General features: G+C 36.2%; 1 protein-coding gene across 2 annotated transcripts in view; it reads right to left on the minus strand.

Annotated features, from left to right (window-relative positions):
- LOC103139398 (protein diaphanous homolog 3) overlaps positions 1-15490 on the minus strand; it is a 154115-nt gene that overhangs the window by 121396 nt on the left and 17229 nt on the right. For both annotated transcript variants that reach the window (XM_016672425.1, XM_007553989.2), the window contains 10 exons: positions 11426-11500; positions 11281-11350; positions 8778-8914; positions 8467-8572; positions 5852-5962; positions 5236-5354; positions 4869-4985; positions 1614-1732; positions 1462-1526; positions 994-1098 (listed from right to left, as the gene is read on the minus strand). In XM_016672425.1, the coding sequence (XP_016527911.1) occupies positions 994-1098; positions 1462-1526; positions 1614-1732; positions 4869-4985; positions 5236-5354; positions 5852-5962; positions 8467-8572; positions 8778-8914; positions 11281-11350; positions 11426-11500 (1024 nt within the window). The remainder of the gene's footprint in view (positions 1-993; positions 1099-1461; positions 1527-1613; positions 1733-4868; positions 4986-5235; positions 5355-5851; positions 5963-8466; positions 8573-8777; positions 8915-11280; positions 11351-11425; positions 11501-15490) is intronic.

Genomic DNA, 15490 nt, shown 5'->3' on the forward strand with positions numbered 1-15490 from the left:
GGGGAAATGAAAGCAGACAAGCTACAGAATATGTCGAGTGTGGAGAGCACATTCTGATTTGCTGTCTCATACCCACTATTCTCACAACCACTGTGGCAGAGGTGGGTTATGTTAAGCAAAATCCTATTAAACAGTCCTGATTCTGTTCAGAATATAACTACAATGTTTTTTTTATTTCCCCAAAGTAAAAATTCTAATGTTATTACAGCGCCTACAAGCTTTGTAAATTGTATTGCAGAGAGCAAATGGCTTATTGATCCGTGTACGGTGCCATTTTTATATTAAAGATGCACTCTAAAGGTCAACCTAGGGCCCTCACTCTGCCAATGCCTCTACAGAAAAAGAAAAGCCTTTCGTTCTAGAGTGTTGGGGGAGGTTAAGATGTGGACGGACACAGTCAAAGGCACAAAGTGTGCATGTGTGCAACCACTGACTAAACATACCACCACCATCCAAACCAAGGTACTATTTGAGTATTCACTCAGTGTTTGCGCTCTCAAATTGAAAAATTACCAAGGAAAAAAGGGAAGTTCTCTTCCGCTCTCTGAGTGTGTAGTTATCTTGCAGTGCCATGGTGTGGGAGTAACTCTCTGGAGTAATTGGGAGGGGGAGGGGGAGGTGGTTGAGGCTGAAGGGGGTTGTCAGAATAAATTGCTTTTAGAACAATTTCCTCTTATGGGATAGAGATCGGAGAATTAGAAATGGCCAACATGGAGGACCGGTCAGTGTTCTCATTAGACTTAGTGTCAGCTAGCCAGTAGAGCAGCCTCCATGTCAAACCAAACTGCAGGCTCCAGTGGACAAACCCCCACCACCATCCCCATAGCACAGCCCAAAAATAACAAGGACATCTCATAATGAAAAGAAAGTTGAATTGTAACTCTTATCTAAAATTGCAAGGTTTGAACTGGAATTACAACTAGTATCCTCAAACACCTTACATCCTGCAATGACAAAGACACTGATATGCAACACTCTGTCCACTCTGTATACCTGGGACCTGAAGGCCTGTAACTCTGCTTGGAGTTCAGCGATTTGCTCTTCGCACTTAGCCAGCTGAGCTTGTGCCTCTTGTCTGCTGAGAAACTCTTCATCAAACTAAAATGAAAACACAGATCAACCGTTAAAAACCTTTAAAACTGAATTAATGCGACTAATCAATCAGATTCTCTAAAGTACTTCAACTTTTTACTAAAAGTTCAACAAATGACATTATGGTTAACCATTATTTAACAAATGCATGCAGTGGTAAAAGTTCTCATCACATATATTTTGCAGAGCTTTTGATACAGCTTGTAACAAAGAAGCTAAGTCAAGTAAAAACACAAGGTCATTGAAGTGTCAGTCACGATAGATGTATCAGATGCACACAGCTGAAACTCAAATTTTAAACAAATGTACAACTAAAGACCAATTTCAAGTTTATAGTTTGCTATGTTATATATGTTTTGTTATACTTGCCTTCTGTGCCAGTTCTAAGGCTCGTTGTTCATACTCATCAACACGAGCTTTGTCCACACACACCTCTTCAAAGAAAATAATAGTTCAATTCAGTCAAACTTCTTTACCGAACAGTTTTCACGGTGATGAACTGCCAAAGGTGTTAAACTTGCCCAAAAGGTGGCTGAAGTCCACATCTAGGCGCTGGCGGTAACTGAAGTCGGGGTCAGTGCCACTGCGATGCAGCACAATTTGAGAAATGCACTCATCAATGATCTTAAAGTATTGGGGCCTGGAAGTCAAGATGAGAAAGAAAGTCATGGGAGATTTAAAAAAATAAATAAATAAATAAATAAATAAAAAACGCACAACAAATTTAACTAAAGATTGGTTCAGTGGGTAAAATTGTGAATTCCAATACCACTGATGGCCACATGGTACTAGCTTAACAACACATTTCAAGAAATATTACTTTTCATCATAAAGCTTCAGAAAGATGTATTTGTTTATTTTTTTGCTTATTCTTTTGTTGTTGGCTGGTCATCACACCAACTGTGTGTATGTATGTGTGTATATATATATATATATATATATATATATATATATATATATATATATATATATATATATATATATATATACACACACATATAAACATATACACATACACACACAAATCATCATAACATAACTTGTATTTTAATGAAACCTGGGAAATACATGATAACCCATTAGAAACTACGGAGCACAAAAATCATATCAAATGACCCCCACAAATAACCAAGGCCAAGCACTAATTTGCATTAGGAAATATTTTATTAAACTGCAGCTGACATGCAGCCCAGGGGGAGACGGAGCAAATTCAAGTGGGTGAGAAACTGTTTGATCTGCTTATTATCTTACAACAATGCCACAGAGAGTCCTAATCTCCTCTACACCAAATCATTAATAAACATTGAGATACTTATAAATAGTGAGCAGCACGAGATATTGGTTTGAACCCATTTCTAAAACAAAACTAAGACTGGAGATGAAACTGAAGAACTGAAGAGTGTGATCCACTACATCAAGGGAATTCAGCCTGAATACAAAAGAAAAAAAAATATTAATCCCACTTTATGCATAGTACTGCTGGAGGTCTTTTATTTAATAACTCTAGTATCTAAGGTAAGCAAGATCTTTAAATATTGCAAGAGACAGTCTTAAATGATTCTATTCTAAGTTATAAAAAAAACTGCTAAATGTGGTTGAACATTTAGGCTATGCATGGCATAAAATCTTATATCTTTACAAAAATCACATCTTTCAGATAAAATAACGTGCTGTGATCCAGACTTCTCAATCTTTTGACTCCTCTATAAGTCATTTGTATGTCATCTTCACCAGGAATGTCAGACTCACCGCTGAACAAAACGGCTCACTGGGTGCCACAGCAACACCAAGAACTCATGGGCAGGACTAGCACTACTGTCCTCTTCTGTTGTTGACATTTTTTCCCAGCATTACCCCACAACACAAATTCTCAATTTGAAACACAGACTTTCAGCATAGTCCAAGGAAACTAAACTTTGCGGTTTCACTTTGCTTTATCAATCCTAAGACCTTAGATTAGCTAGTATATTCAAGAACCTAAGGATCTGGGGCAACAAGTAATATAGAGGTCTCTACTCAATGGGTAGAGAAAGCAAACAAAACTCTTGGTTCATGTATGTTAAAGAAAGTTATATTTAAGACTTTTAAAGATTGTTGCAGAACCTAAGATATTTACAAAGCATTTACAAACAGTGCAATTTGAGTGTCGATCACCTCCAGACCATCTTGTGCTTTGGCATACAGCAGAAATCGTTCTCTCTCGTATTAAAGTGCGTTCTTGATCAGTAGTTGTGTGCATAGATAAGACGCAATTTATGACCTACACAAACTTAAAGGTAAATTTTCTAAATGCTAACATTCCTTGTTGCGGCCCACGCATTTTTCGATTACTTTCTTACACTTGTGCAAAAAACAATTGCTGAATTGGATTCTGTTTTCCATATGGTCCACAAATAATCTAACAACCCGATTGGCTTCCTAAAATTGAGATAAAATGAAATAATTTGTATGATGTTTTATGCAAAAACCCTGTCAGTACATTACAGACTACATCTTTCACAGAACGCTTTGTTGAAGCTACACAGTTAAGTAAGGCTCAGAGCAAAGCATGCTATAATGTCATGCGTTATGCAATGACATTACAGCAAGTTAATATGATGTCCCGATGAACAGCGAAAGAGAATGAAAATATATGAGGAAAAAGGTAATTGTAGAAAAAAGTCTAAGACCTTTCCAAACAAAAGAAAAATGACAGTATTGTAAAAACCTAATTAGTTTTCCAAGATACATAATGTCTAGTTCTCAGAGCAAGAACAATAAAAGATATTTAGTACAAATTAGAGTTTCACACCACATCAGATCCCTTTGATGGCCGATACCAGACAAGAGAAGAATGGGAAAAAGGTGAGTTCATAGGAGCTCATTTTAAATCAGCATTCAAAAATAAGATTGGAAAAGCATGTTTTGATAATTTTGTGAAACTAATGTAAAAATCAGTGTGACTGTAAGTGGATACTTTCATGTTGACCATGTGGATTAGTTAGCAATGTAAATTTTATTTGATGGCTGCAATTGCTTATTTGTTCAGCAATTTTATCAAAATTGCCCAGTCTCGCTGAGAAAAGCGTCTAAACTGTTCAATTATTTATCAGCCGCAACTCCACTCAAAGTACTGTGAGAGGCATGAATATATATGCTCTGTGTCCTTTGCTTGGGTTTTAGCTGAAGAAATTCATCCCGACAGAGCAAAGGACCACAAATGTGTAATTTCTGGGTGGGGAAAACGGCAGGTAATAAATTTTATACCTCTGAGAACAAAAGCTCCGCCTTTTTGATCAGCCTAAGGTTCAAGTAAAACCCAGCTGTGAGTGGACCAACATAAAAAAAGCCTTTGAAAATTCCCTCTAATAAGAGAAGAGAAATGCTCCAGAGCCCTTGCTGCTGTAGATGGCTTGGAGATGAAAGAGAAAGCATTCTCTTTGTTAGCCAAAGTCATCGAGAGAGCTCAAGACAGAGGGAGTTGGACCCCCACAAAACCAGACCTTTTAACCAGCATGCATTTTTAACAGTGCTCAAATCCACCCAAATCATTGCTTTCATTTGATGCTGGGTAAAATGAGAAGAAAATATCCCAAAGCTACATTAGCCTTCATTACAATCAAATTGTGTAAACACATAAAACTCCTTATTGAGCTGAAGAGTTAGGATTTTCACAGAAAATAAATTTTTGAAGCACTAAAATAAAAGGACATGAGAAAGTTGAGACACCGATAAAAAAAAAAAAAAAAAATATACAATTCAGACTAAATGTCGTCTGTGGCTGACGTTGTTTTTACCTGATCAAGTGATCATTGCGAATGAGCATGAGGTGCTGCAGGATGGAGAGGAAATAGGGCTCTGCACTGCTGTCCTTCACCATGCTCAACACGATACTGAATACATCTCCCACATCAGTACAAAGAGTCAAGGACTTGTAGATTAATGAAAACACTGCATATTCACATGAAAAAACTGGAGAGGCAGATGAAATAAGAAAGAATAAGAAAACCATGGATTTGTGTTTTGGCTCAGCAAATTTCATCACTTCCTCGGGACGGGTTGGCCATGAGAACGTCCGCTTGGAATTCATGAAATTAACACAAGCATACATCAAATCAAATATGAGTTGCATGTTTTTTTTTTGTTCAGTTTCAACAAGGATATTCTATTTCACTCCTGATGTCTTCCAATCTATGAGAGAATTCCATCATGTCCTCTTCCTTATGCTCCTCAAAAACCTTCAGCTGAATGTCCAGAGCCTCATTCCTGATGGTCATTAGTTGCTAAAGGAAAAAAAAAAAAAAGAAAAATACATAAATAAAACCGATGAAAGGGGAAAAATATGCATATAAAATAAATTTGATTAATAAAAAAAATATCAAGAATTTCGTAATTATTAAAATCAAAAATGTAAGCTCAAATAAAGACAATAAGCAACATTGTTAAAACTAATATGGAAGTTTGGACTCTAACTTTTCACTGTAATTCATTTTCTTCCATGGAAGCAGCAGAACAATTGTTTACAAGAGATAAACATGTTAGGTAGATTGCATAAAGCCAGCAGAAAGATTATTAGCTGAGACACTAGACACTTTATTGGTTTCTGACCGCTGCACATACTGAGGACGTGCAAGCTCTCCTCGATGTTCAATAATTTTTTTTTTGCTGGAGCAAATCAACAATATTTCACTGAAGTGGACAACTCATTTAAATATTAATACAAGGTGAGAGTTTATTGTGTCTGTAAGCGTGTGCGTGTCCTGGGTCATGTTTTACTTACCGGCAATATCTCTTTGAGGCCACAACGCATAAACTCATTTCTAATATGGAGCCTGAAGTCCAGCTCATCTGGAGATGTTACTAGGGCATTGATGAGCTGCATGCATGCCACCTGCAACAAACAACAAGGGCACAAAGACAGAGAGAGAGAGTGAAAAGTGGGAGAGGGAACCAAAGAATGAGATGACGAATTTCTTCTACCAGCAGTTGATGAAAAGCACGCTGGCATGCATTTGAAATGAGCCACGTCCCTTGGAAGCAGAAGACCATAACTAATGCATGCCTATTTTTTCCAGTCACCCACTGGGGTGGTGGTTTTAATATTAATGCAACAACTGTAGACCCATAGACTGAAATTAACTAGCAGTCAATATAAGGGCAAACGGGCTATTTAGGACAGAATTTCTGAATGCCCTCTGAGTTTGGTTTACTAAACAGTGACTGCAACACCAGCTGGCAAGCAAAACACAAACAGAAAAATCAATTATTGACCATAAGAAGAAATTCACTCATGTGTGAAAAGAGGGTATGGCATTACTATATACTGAGGGGGCTTAAGGATCAGTGTCAGCCTGATTGTTACTTAGTTTTCAGGGCATTTATCTTAAAAGAGCAAGACGAGTTTAATATTGTGCTAAAAGTAAGATTACAAAATAATTGTCTTATCTAACATAGCTTTGGAAGTATTGGTACCTTGAGAGGTTTTTTTTATATTATTCCACGTGATAGTTCAAATGCAGCTGGACCCCAGAAAGCCCATATAATTCAGTGGTATCCAGGTGTAGAGGAATAGCCCTCCAGATATAGAGCTATAGATATTTTATAAGGGGTTCAATATGAGTGAGTATAAGTGAAAGGCCAATAAAGAAAATGTGTGAGGAGCTTTCTAATGTCTGACACAAGGTTGCAATGTGCAAACCCTTCCAATTATTGGCAACATGGCAAATATGTCCAAAAATCCTTAAAAACATATCGAACTTTTACAGCAGCAGCAGCATAGTCTTGCACTAAAAACAATGGTAAGGCAGGATCAAAATAATTTCCACAAATCCCTGTAGGGGAAATATGTTGCATCTTTGGGTCACCAATTAATTATAAGTAGTATTATAAGACATGTACAACCTTGTTGTTTACTAGGAATAAGTATTTAGTATTTGTCCTACCACCCAAATGCAAGTATTGGCTCAGTTGAAATTTTACCAGAGAAATCCAGCTTAATGGGAGAAATTCCAGACTGAGCACCGAAGGGAGATGAGAATCGAGCTAAATTATGTAGAAAGGCAATGGTCAAGTTACTGATCACTGTCATGTAACCCAAAGATGAGTCCTCTAAGTAGCAAACACTGTTTGGTCTGGCATAAAACCACACAATTCTTTTTGAAGAAAAAAGAAGACAAAATAACACCCAATCCTTTTGATGGTTGATGTTGGACTGGACATCACTGGCCTGTGATGATGGGTTAGGAGTGCAAGAGTACTTATCTTTCACTTTAATGAGCTGGTTATATGCAGTTTAAACTTGTATCCAAGAACCAATCATTTAACAGTAATACAAGTTTTCCAAAGAAAACAAGCCCCTGTATGTTTTTGTGTTTATGCATGCATTCAGTTCCCCTAAGTCACATTGCTAAGCTATTGATTAAAAATTCAGACATCATATTTACCAAATGTGTTTCCACATTGTTGTTACAAACAAGTGCTGTCCTATTTAGAACAACTCATAATCAATATTTAAAGTGTCTATATCAGCAGGGAGATGGTACGTTGTTGTGCATAAATCAGAAAAATATCTTGTGCTGTTTACTTTGTCAATTTCTGCCTTTATGGTGTTATTGTCTGGTTTTCTTTTGAAAAGGTAAATCAAATTTGGACTCATTAACTATATTTTAATCATCTGATATCTATCTGAGCGTCAGTCCAGAGAAAGTATTTGCAAAGGGAGCAGATGGAAAGGAAAGTGCTTCACACCGATCTGGACTCTTTATGACGTACTTGCTGACTGGATATAATTTGTGGCCATGATGTGAAGTTTCAACAAACATTGAGGACATACCATTTATGATTACGGTGATGATAATAACAGACTGACAAATAACAAACATCATAGATGAATTTGTGGGCCGGCTTCTAATTGCTGTCCCATCTGTGCCTAAACTGATGATTAAATTGGTCATTTATGCTCAATAGAAACATCTGGTCCTAAATATCTATGTGCATAGGATTTGTTGTAAGCATTATGATGTTGCAAGGGCAAATTGAGAAATTCTTTTAACATTCCTGCTCTGCATCTCAAGTATTATGAGCAAGTCTTTGACATGTTTTGACAAAAAAAAACTATTAACTAAATTGAATTGCTATTTAGCAATATTGTCAATCATACAATATTTGTGGAGGTCAAAATGAGTCAACTTAGATGGTCAAATCTAAGGAACTTCATTATGCAGTGAATGTTTTAATGTCTCCTGGTCTGTACATCATCCTGTGGTCTTCAGAGACAGGGTCATTTAGATCTGCAAGGTTTTTTTTAGCAGTGGTTTCACTATATATGTGATTTACAATGTAATTCACTTAGTTTGGACCATAAAGACATTTGAAACAAAAGAACATCGAACTCACTTGTAGCTGAATGGAGCGATCTCGCAGTCCCTGCACAATTGGACTGAACCGCTCAATGGCTCGCCACTCCCCTGCTGTCGTGATGGCCTCAAGAACCTTCTCCAAGCTGTGCAAGAGCATGGAATTTATTTGAGATAAATTAATTTTAATGTATTCTGATCACAAATAAGATAATTTAGGAACAACCTAAATTCATTAATTTAGGAACAACCTAAACAAAAGCACAGCTGTATTAAGAAATAAGTGCTATGTTTTTGGGGAAAAAAAAAAAAAAGTTAGTCTAGCTGATGAATAAAATAAAACCAACGTACGTGTTCTCCTCGCCAACAATGCAGATGGCTGATAGCAGCTTTACAACGTCAGTCATCATCCCAGACTGGCTGGGGTCGATGGCTCTTGCTAGTAAGGCAAGGCTTTTCTCCTCCCCCAGAATTCGATCCAAGCCATACTGCAACAAAAACAGTAGATTACTCAGTCATATTGCAATCTGGCCATGAGGCAAAAAGAACAATGTGCTATCCCAAATGGTAGAAGATAAAAATTTAAACATAAGGACGTAACATTATTCCATAGTTTCCATGAAGCCAATTTTATTTTATTTTTTTTCCCCCGCATGACAAAACGTGACAGACGAAATGTCATATTTAAAGAGAACAGCCGTCTGTGATGTTTTATCCAGGATGTGAGTGCCGATTAAAGGTCTGGCTCAATGCAGTAATTATGGCAATGAAATGCCAGTAGAAAATGTTGTTGAACTGAAAAATCATTATTTGTGCATTGCTGTTGCACCATTGTGTTTTTCTAAGTTATTTAGACCTTACTAGAAAATCTAGTTTTTATTTCAAAGCTTGAAGTATCCCCATGCTCAGGTAGTCAGTTGACCTCATAATATTGCTGAACCTGGACGTGACCAACTGCAGCAACCTCAGATCACAGGGCTGTCCCAAACGCTTGCACAGTGGGTACTAGGCATCACTGGTGAGCCCATCATTCTGGAAGAGGGTAAATCTGGACTATTAAGATCACCACCTATGCAGTGATTATCCAATAAAAGACTTGTACCCATTTATTTTGTTACATCCAGCTGGGAACCTTTTTGGCCAGGTAATGTATTTGTGCAATAATCAGTACATGAGTCTTGTAAATTTTAAATGACAAAAAATAATGGCACAGAAATTAAACAGATTTTGCAGTCATCCTAATTTGTCATTTTGCTAATAGGTTGCTCCAAGTCAACGTAAAATGTATAAACCACAACAACTCTAGTATTAACTTAGTTCTTTTATCGAGGAACTGTCTGCGGTTCTTGACATTCAAGACCCAAAATGGATTGTAAAACTGAACTATCCCTCTGTTGCTCTGAAAGAGCAAAGTACTCAACATTGTTAGATATACCATATTTTAAATACATAGTACAGAAAGGGAATTATATTTTGTGAAAAATGTCTTAAACTAGCTAAAAAAAATAAATAAAAAAAATAAAAAAATGTTGGACTCTTCAAAGCACAATTTTATAATGCAACTTTTAGAACATTATTATAAAACTGCTTAGAAAAACGGGAAAATTGCAAAAATGGGAATTGACAGACGAAGCAGGAAGAAAAAAAAAACAGGTTCAACAAACAGCTGGTAGAGAACACCTGTCTTCTTGGCATAGAGGGTACCTGCTGTCCCAAGATACCTCTCCAGCCCTGGAAAGGTCTGGGCTTACAGAAAGGCCTACGGGTAAATGCTGGTGTCTGGCGCCTGTTGAGACGCAGGATTACAAGGGACCCTACAGCAAAATTTATGCCAGAGGGGTTGTATATCTGTCTCTGCTGGCTTTTAGCTTCATATGAGGATTATTATTTTTTTTCTATGTAGTAACTTATAAACTAACAGCAGAGAAAAAAGGCTTTATAAAATAGTGTTCACAATAGAACACTGTGGCTGATTCAATATGACACTCTAGGGATCATATTTTGCATATTTTAAAAAAATGTAAAAACAAAACTATATATTAAAAAAACTGTTTTATAGATTTTATACTTTCACTGAGATCTTAAATGAAGCAATTCAACCAAAAATCATTAATTTTGATACAACAATGAATAATCTATCAATAATTTGTAAACTTTGTACAGGCATAAGATAAATAATTTAATATCTACCAGTAACGTAATATTTTTCACCCATCTAAAATGCAATAAAACCAAACATAAGTTATTAGGTTAATGTAGCTTTGGGGGGGAAAACAAACTTTAAAGTGTAATAGTTTCAGTTTCTTTACCTCTCCAGTTTGCTCATCACAAACAGGCATATTAAATAGACATCATATTCAATATTTCAAGAACACATGTAATGCAGCATTTATTGTGCAGATTTTCTATTTAGAACATTATTATTTTAGATATGCAAATTCTTGGTTTAACATATGCATAAATATTATTTGATTACCGTGATGGGCGTTTTGCAGGCAGATCACTTAGTGAAAGTCTGGCCCTTCAGGGCTAGACTTTGACACAAGTCCACCACCACACATGAATCAAATGACTGAATTAACTTCTCATGCTCTCTCAAGTACTCTACATAATCCAGGTAATGTGACTGAGTTATGATGACATACAGACACATCTAAAGTTGTGGGACAGTGGCATCCATGGCTGAAGTTTGACATGGTGGAATGTGCTATAGTCCGAGAGAACATGGCAACAAGTTCATGTGTTTGATAGTCACTGGTAAAATACCTTAATGGTTGAACCATTTCATTGCAGTATTAGCAATTCATTACATCGTTTGTAGCTTCAAGAGGACAGGCGGAAAAACTGACATTACCTTATTGTTCATGAAGGCTTTGAGACACTGGACAATTTTATGCTGGTTTTTTTTGTCAAGCTTCTCCGGCCTGTGGACATGACACAATAAAGATGAGGATATATAAGCCCACTACAGAAAAAAAACAAACTGAATATAAACTTACTGTTTCTTGAAAAGCAACCTCTCCAAAATGTCCAGCAGTAGTCCAAGGCCCTCATGCCCAAAGCTCTGCACCCAACTGGAAAAGAATACAATAAATCAATACCACAACAGCTTGAGACTGACATCTGACAAGAGCAATTTCATACTCATCAACCACCGTGCAAAGTTTTTAGACACAAAAACAAACAGAAATCCAAACTCTGCGCTGAGAAGAAAGGCAGCAGTTATAAATGTTGCAGTTCTTGCCTGAAAAAAAATAAAAAGGCTTCACTAAATCAGTTCAGACAGGGGGAAACAACAAAGCAAAGGCACACTGAAGGAGTCCAGAACTCTATGATGCAACAGAAATATTGTCCTATGAAATGAAAATAGCCTTAACAATATCTTTCTTTAGAGTGCAACATTCATTTCCTAAAATGCATAATAATTAAAAAAAAAAAAAAAAAAAAAAAAAAAACTCCACTGACCATTTCCTTAAATGGGTTAATATCCAAGTTCAAACATCAGCTTGACAGGGAAATATTAGCTAGATAAGCAGTTCAGCTGCCTGCTTAGGGAGCCAGATTAATTTGTATTTTGAGACAGCCAACTTGGTATTTCTTGTAAGCAAGGTAAAAGGCAAGTGACCTTCTCTCAGACAGCTGACCAGTGATATACAGTAAGGGTAAATCCTGTCCAACTTTATATGTTCAGCGTGGCTAGGGCAAACACAAGTCACACCAGCACTTTGACTGCCACCTCAATAAAAGAATTTAAACCGTAAAAACAAGATGGAAAACTTCAGTAGTAACTTCACCAGATACTGTACCTTTTTAAAACATTCATACAAGTAACCGGCCAATACCTAGTTAATGGTTATCCTAATAGTGATAAAAATATGCAATGAAAGCAGTTTTGGGCAAAGGGACGATTTCAATTTGTCCTCAAAAAGAAGCTGCATCAAAATACCTGTATAAAGGCCGACTTTGTGTGCTTCACATTGTTTGAACTTATAGACACATCTTGGAGAAAATGGGCCTTAGGGGAGTTTTAGTGAGTAGTACCTTTTATTAAAGAGTAGTACTGAAAGAATAGAACTAACATCTAATATAGATGTATTTTCTTGCTAAAAGCTATATCTGTCAGAGACAAAGTGCATCCAAGAATAAACACTGACATTAGTATAGACAATTAAACTAAATCTAAGTTTGGTTTATTTTCTCCAGGTTTTCTCTTTGGTACATCTCTGACCCTAACTCTTGAGGAATCTTAAACAAAACCTATTTTTTTAAGCTAGGGATGTGCTGAATCAGTTTTGCTAAACAGTTCTTTTAAATCTTATGAACCACTTATTTGATTTAGTCTCCAACATCCAAATCATACTGATTCCTATTAAAAATTATTTAGGTTTTAATTACCAAAATTACACAGTGAGATAAAAACAGCAAAAACCTTCCAGATTTTAGTATATTATTTATAATCAAAGAAAGTTTTACATTCAGAATGTGAAAATGGAAATAAATACATGTTTAGTGCCTGCACCTCCCTCAAATAAACCTGGATATAAGCTTTGAACATTAGCATTCACTCATGATCATTTAATCAACCAGCAGCATAGCATGTTCTCAAGCATCAAATCAACAAAATTCTCAAGGTGGAAAGAGAAGCTGTAATCTGAATTGAATTTCTTGAGATGGGATGAAAGCTATAGTGTGCCCATGAGGTATATCCGTCTGTTTTTTTTTTTTGTTTTGTTTTGTTTGTTTTTTGCTGTATTGTTTCACCTATATTAATGGAAATGTGATTTTGAAATTCTGAGCTTAAACAAGTGATGAAACACTATTATGTAAAAATGTTTATTGCAATAACAGGATTACAGTGGGAAACTTCATCTACTAGCTTAGGTGTGCTACGGACATAAATTGTATACAAATTCCTTAACAGTCCTTAAGAATTTGAGGTGACTTACGAGTCAGAGTTCTGAATAAAGTGAATTGTGTTCACTGTCAGTAAAAAATAATTCCTTCTTCAGAAAAACAAGACAAGAAGGAGGCTAGATTTGAGCAACTTTGAAATATTTTCGAGTGAGGATGAATGTGTTACAGGGTCAGAACAAAAAAGGAGGGAAGAGGTAGACAAAACCTGTCACAGCCTTGATGAAGATTGTGAAAGCTGCTGCCAAGGAATCTGAGGAATGAGGCTTTCATGTTAAAGAAGAAAGAAAAAAAAATCAATTCAGCTTTCACTCTTGAATGTGCCATGGCCCAGGCCATTCTGGTTATAGAGTACACAGGGTCTTGACAACAACTTCATTGAAATGCATAGTTCAGGGGCAATTGCATGTTAGTTTTTCATCATCAGTAGGTGAGGCACAGAGCAAAAGAAAAATAATCCGATGATCTATGGAAAGAATTATTGCTGCGGAAACCAACAAGCCTACACCATCAGGATCTGCTGCTATAAATTTTAAATTTGCCTTGAAACACATTAGAGAAAAGTGGAAGGGATCGAGGTGACAAATTGGCTTTCAAAAGCTTTTTGAAGTTTTAAGCCGTTAGACATTTTGAAGATCTTGGAGGTCAGAAACCGGCAATGTAATAGCTTTCTGCCATGTCCTGAGAAAAGATTTCAGTAGCAAGAACAATTGTGCAGAGTCCATTTATAAAAAGAGGGTGTCTCTTCTTTCTCTATAGAAGGTCAAAGAGAGCTGGGACAAGACAAATAAAGCAGGTTTTCAGAACCTGCAAACTGTGCAATTTTATTTAATGTGTAAGGGGAGTTAAAAAAAAAAATAAAAAATCCCACAACAAAATTTTCCAGATCTTTTTTGAATACAACATGTGCAGAGGATCTAAAAAGTGCTCCCTTTCAAATAGGCAGGCTGTTGATAAAATTTACTTTCGGATTTTTTTAGAATCTTAATGATACATATACAATTAAATTGGAAAAAAGGAGACCTGTGAAAAAAATGCCGAAAATATCAACGCTGCATATAATGTGGTTACATAAATGTCTTAAGATAACTGTGCTCTTTGCTCCTTTTTCTTACTTTTCAATATTCCGTCTTCTTGGATACAGGCCTTAACCTGAGAGGAAGCTGCCCAGTTTGCAGAGAGGTTGTAAAAGATTGTATTATTAAACAAATGTATCAGCCAGGAGATGGCACAAAAGAATCCATAGCATTACCTGAATACCACGGTAGTGAAAACAGTCATCCATAACTAGAGAAAATGTGTAACAAAAGTGACTTTACAAAACTGAAATTTCTCCAAAACTGAGAAAAGATCCGATAGAAACTGGTGGTCAAGGCTGCCCAGAGGTAAATAGTACTGAAAGATTAGAAAGTTCTGACATGTGCTGATTGAGTTTGAAATGAGACAGCAATGTCCTGCATTCGATATACATCTCGACAAAGAGAAGATGAAGGCAGAAGCCAGAAAATGACTCTCCTAAAAAATCTAGCTGAAATCTTTGAAAACCTAGTGGTAAAATCTGTAATAACTTGATAAAAATCAAACACACGTTTGGGCAACAATTCAAAGAGGCACGTTTGACACAAAAACAGCCCAGTGTATCAGCAAAAGATCACAATACTGACACTAAAGCATAACAGTACCATCATGAACGTGGCTATTGCTATGGGAGCTATGGCTATTTTGTTTTTTTCAAAGCTGATGAATTCAAAACCAGTTCCAAACACCAGTTAATTTTGACCCAAAACATTAATTTGCCCACTAAAGATGAAGAGGGTTTTAATTTTTCAGTTTTGCAGTGAGATAAAAAAAAAATCACATCCAAATTAAGATAAACAACCAAAGTAAACCAGACAAAAACTCTATGGATAAGCCACAGACGGCTGTGCACAGTGGAGCTCCACTAAATTTGATAGAAGTGTTGAACTTTTACCAGGTACAGTATTGATTTTTATTCATTTTAAATGTATTAATATTAGTAATACACATGGTTCCACACCAATAAATCTTTGTTTCTGGGTCAATTGTATAGGATATGTGAAAAATTAAAAGTGGAAAAAGTTTCAAAATGTTTTGTCCAAGTTTCATTGTTTCATATCAAAGAAGTTTAATAA

Source organism: Poecilia formosa, unplaced genomic scaffold (assembly GCF_000485575.1).
Source record: "Poecilia formosa unplaced genomic scaffold, Poecilia_formosa-5.1.2 Scaffold60, whole genome shotgun sequence".
Taxonomy (NCBI): Eukaryota; Metazoa; Chordata; class Actinopteri; order Cyprinodontiformes; family Poeciliidae; genus Poecilia; species Poecilia formosa.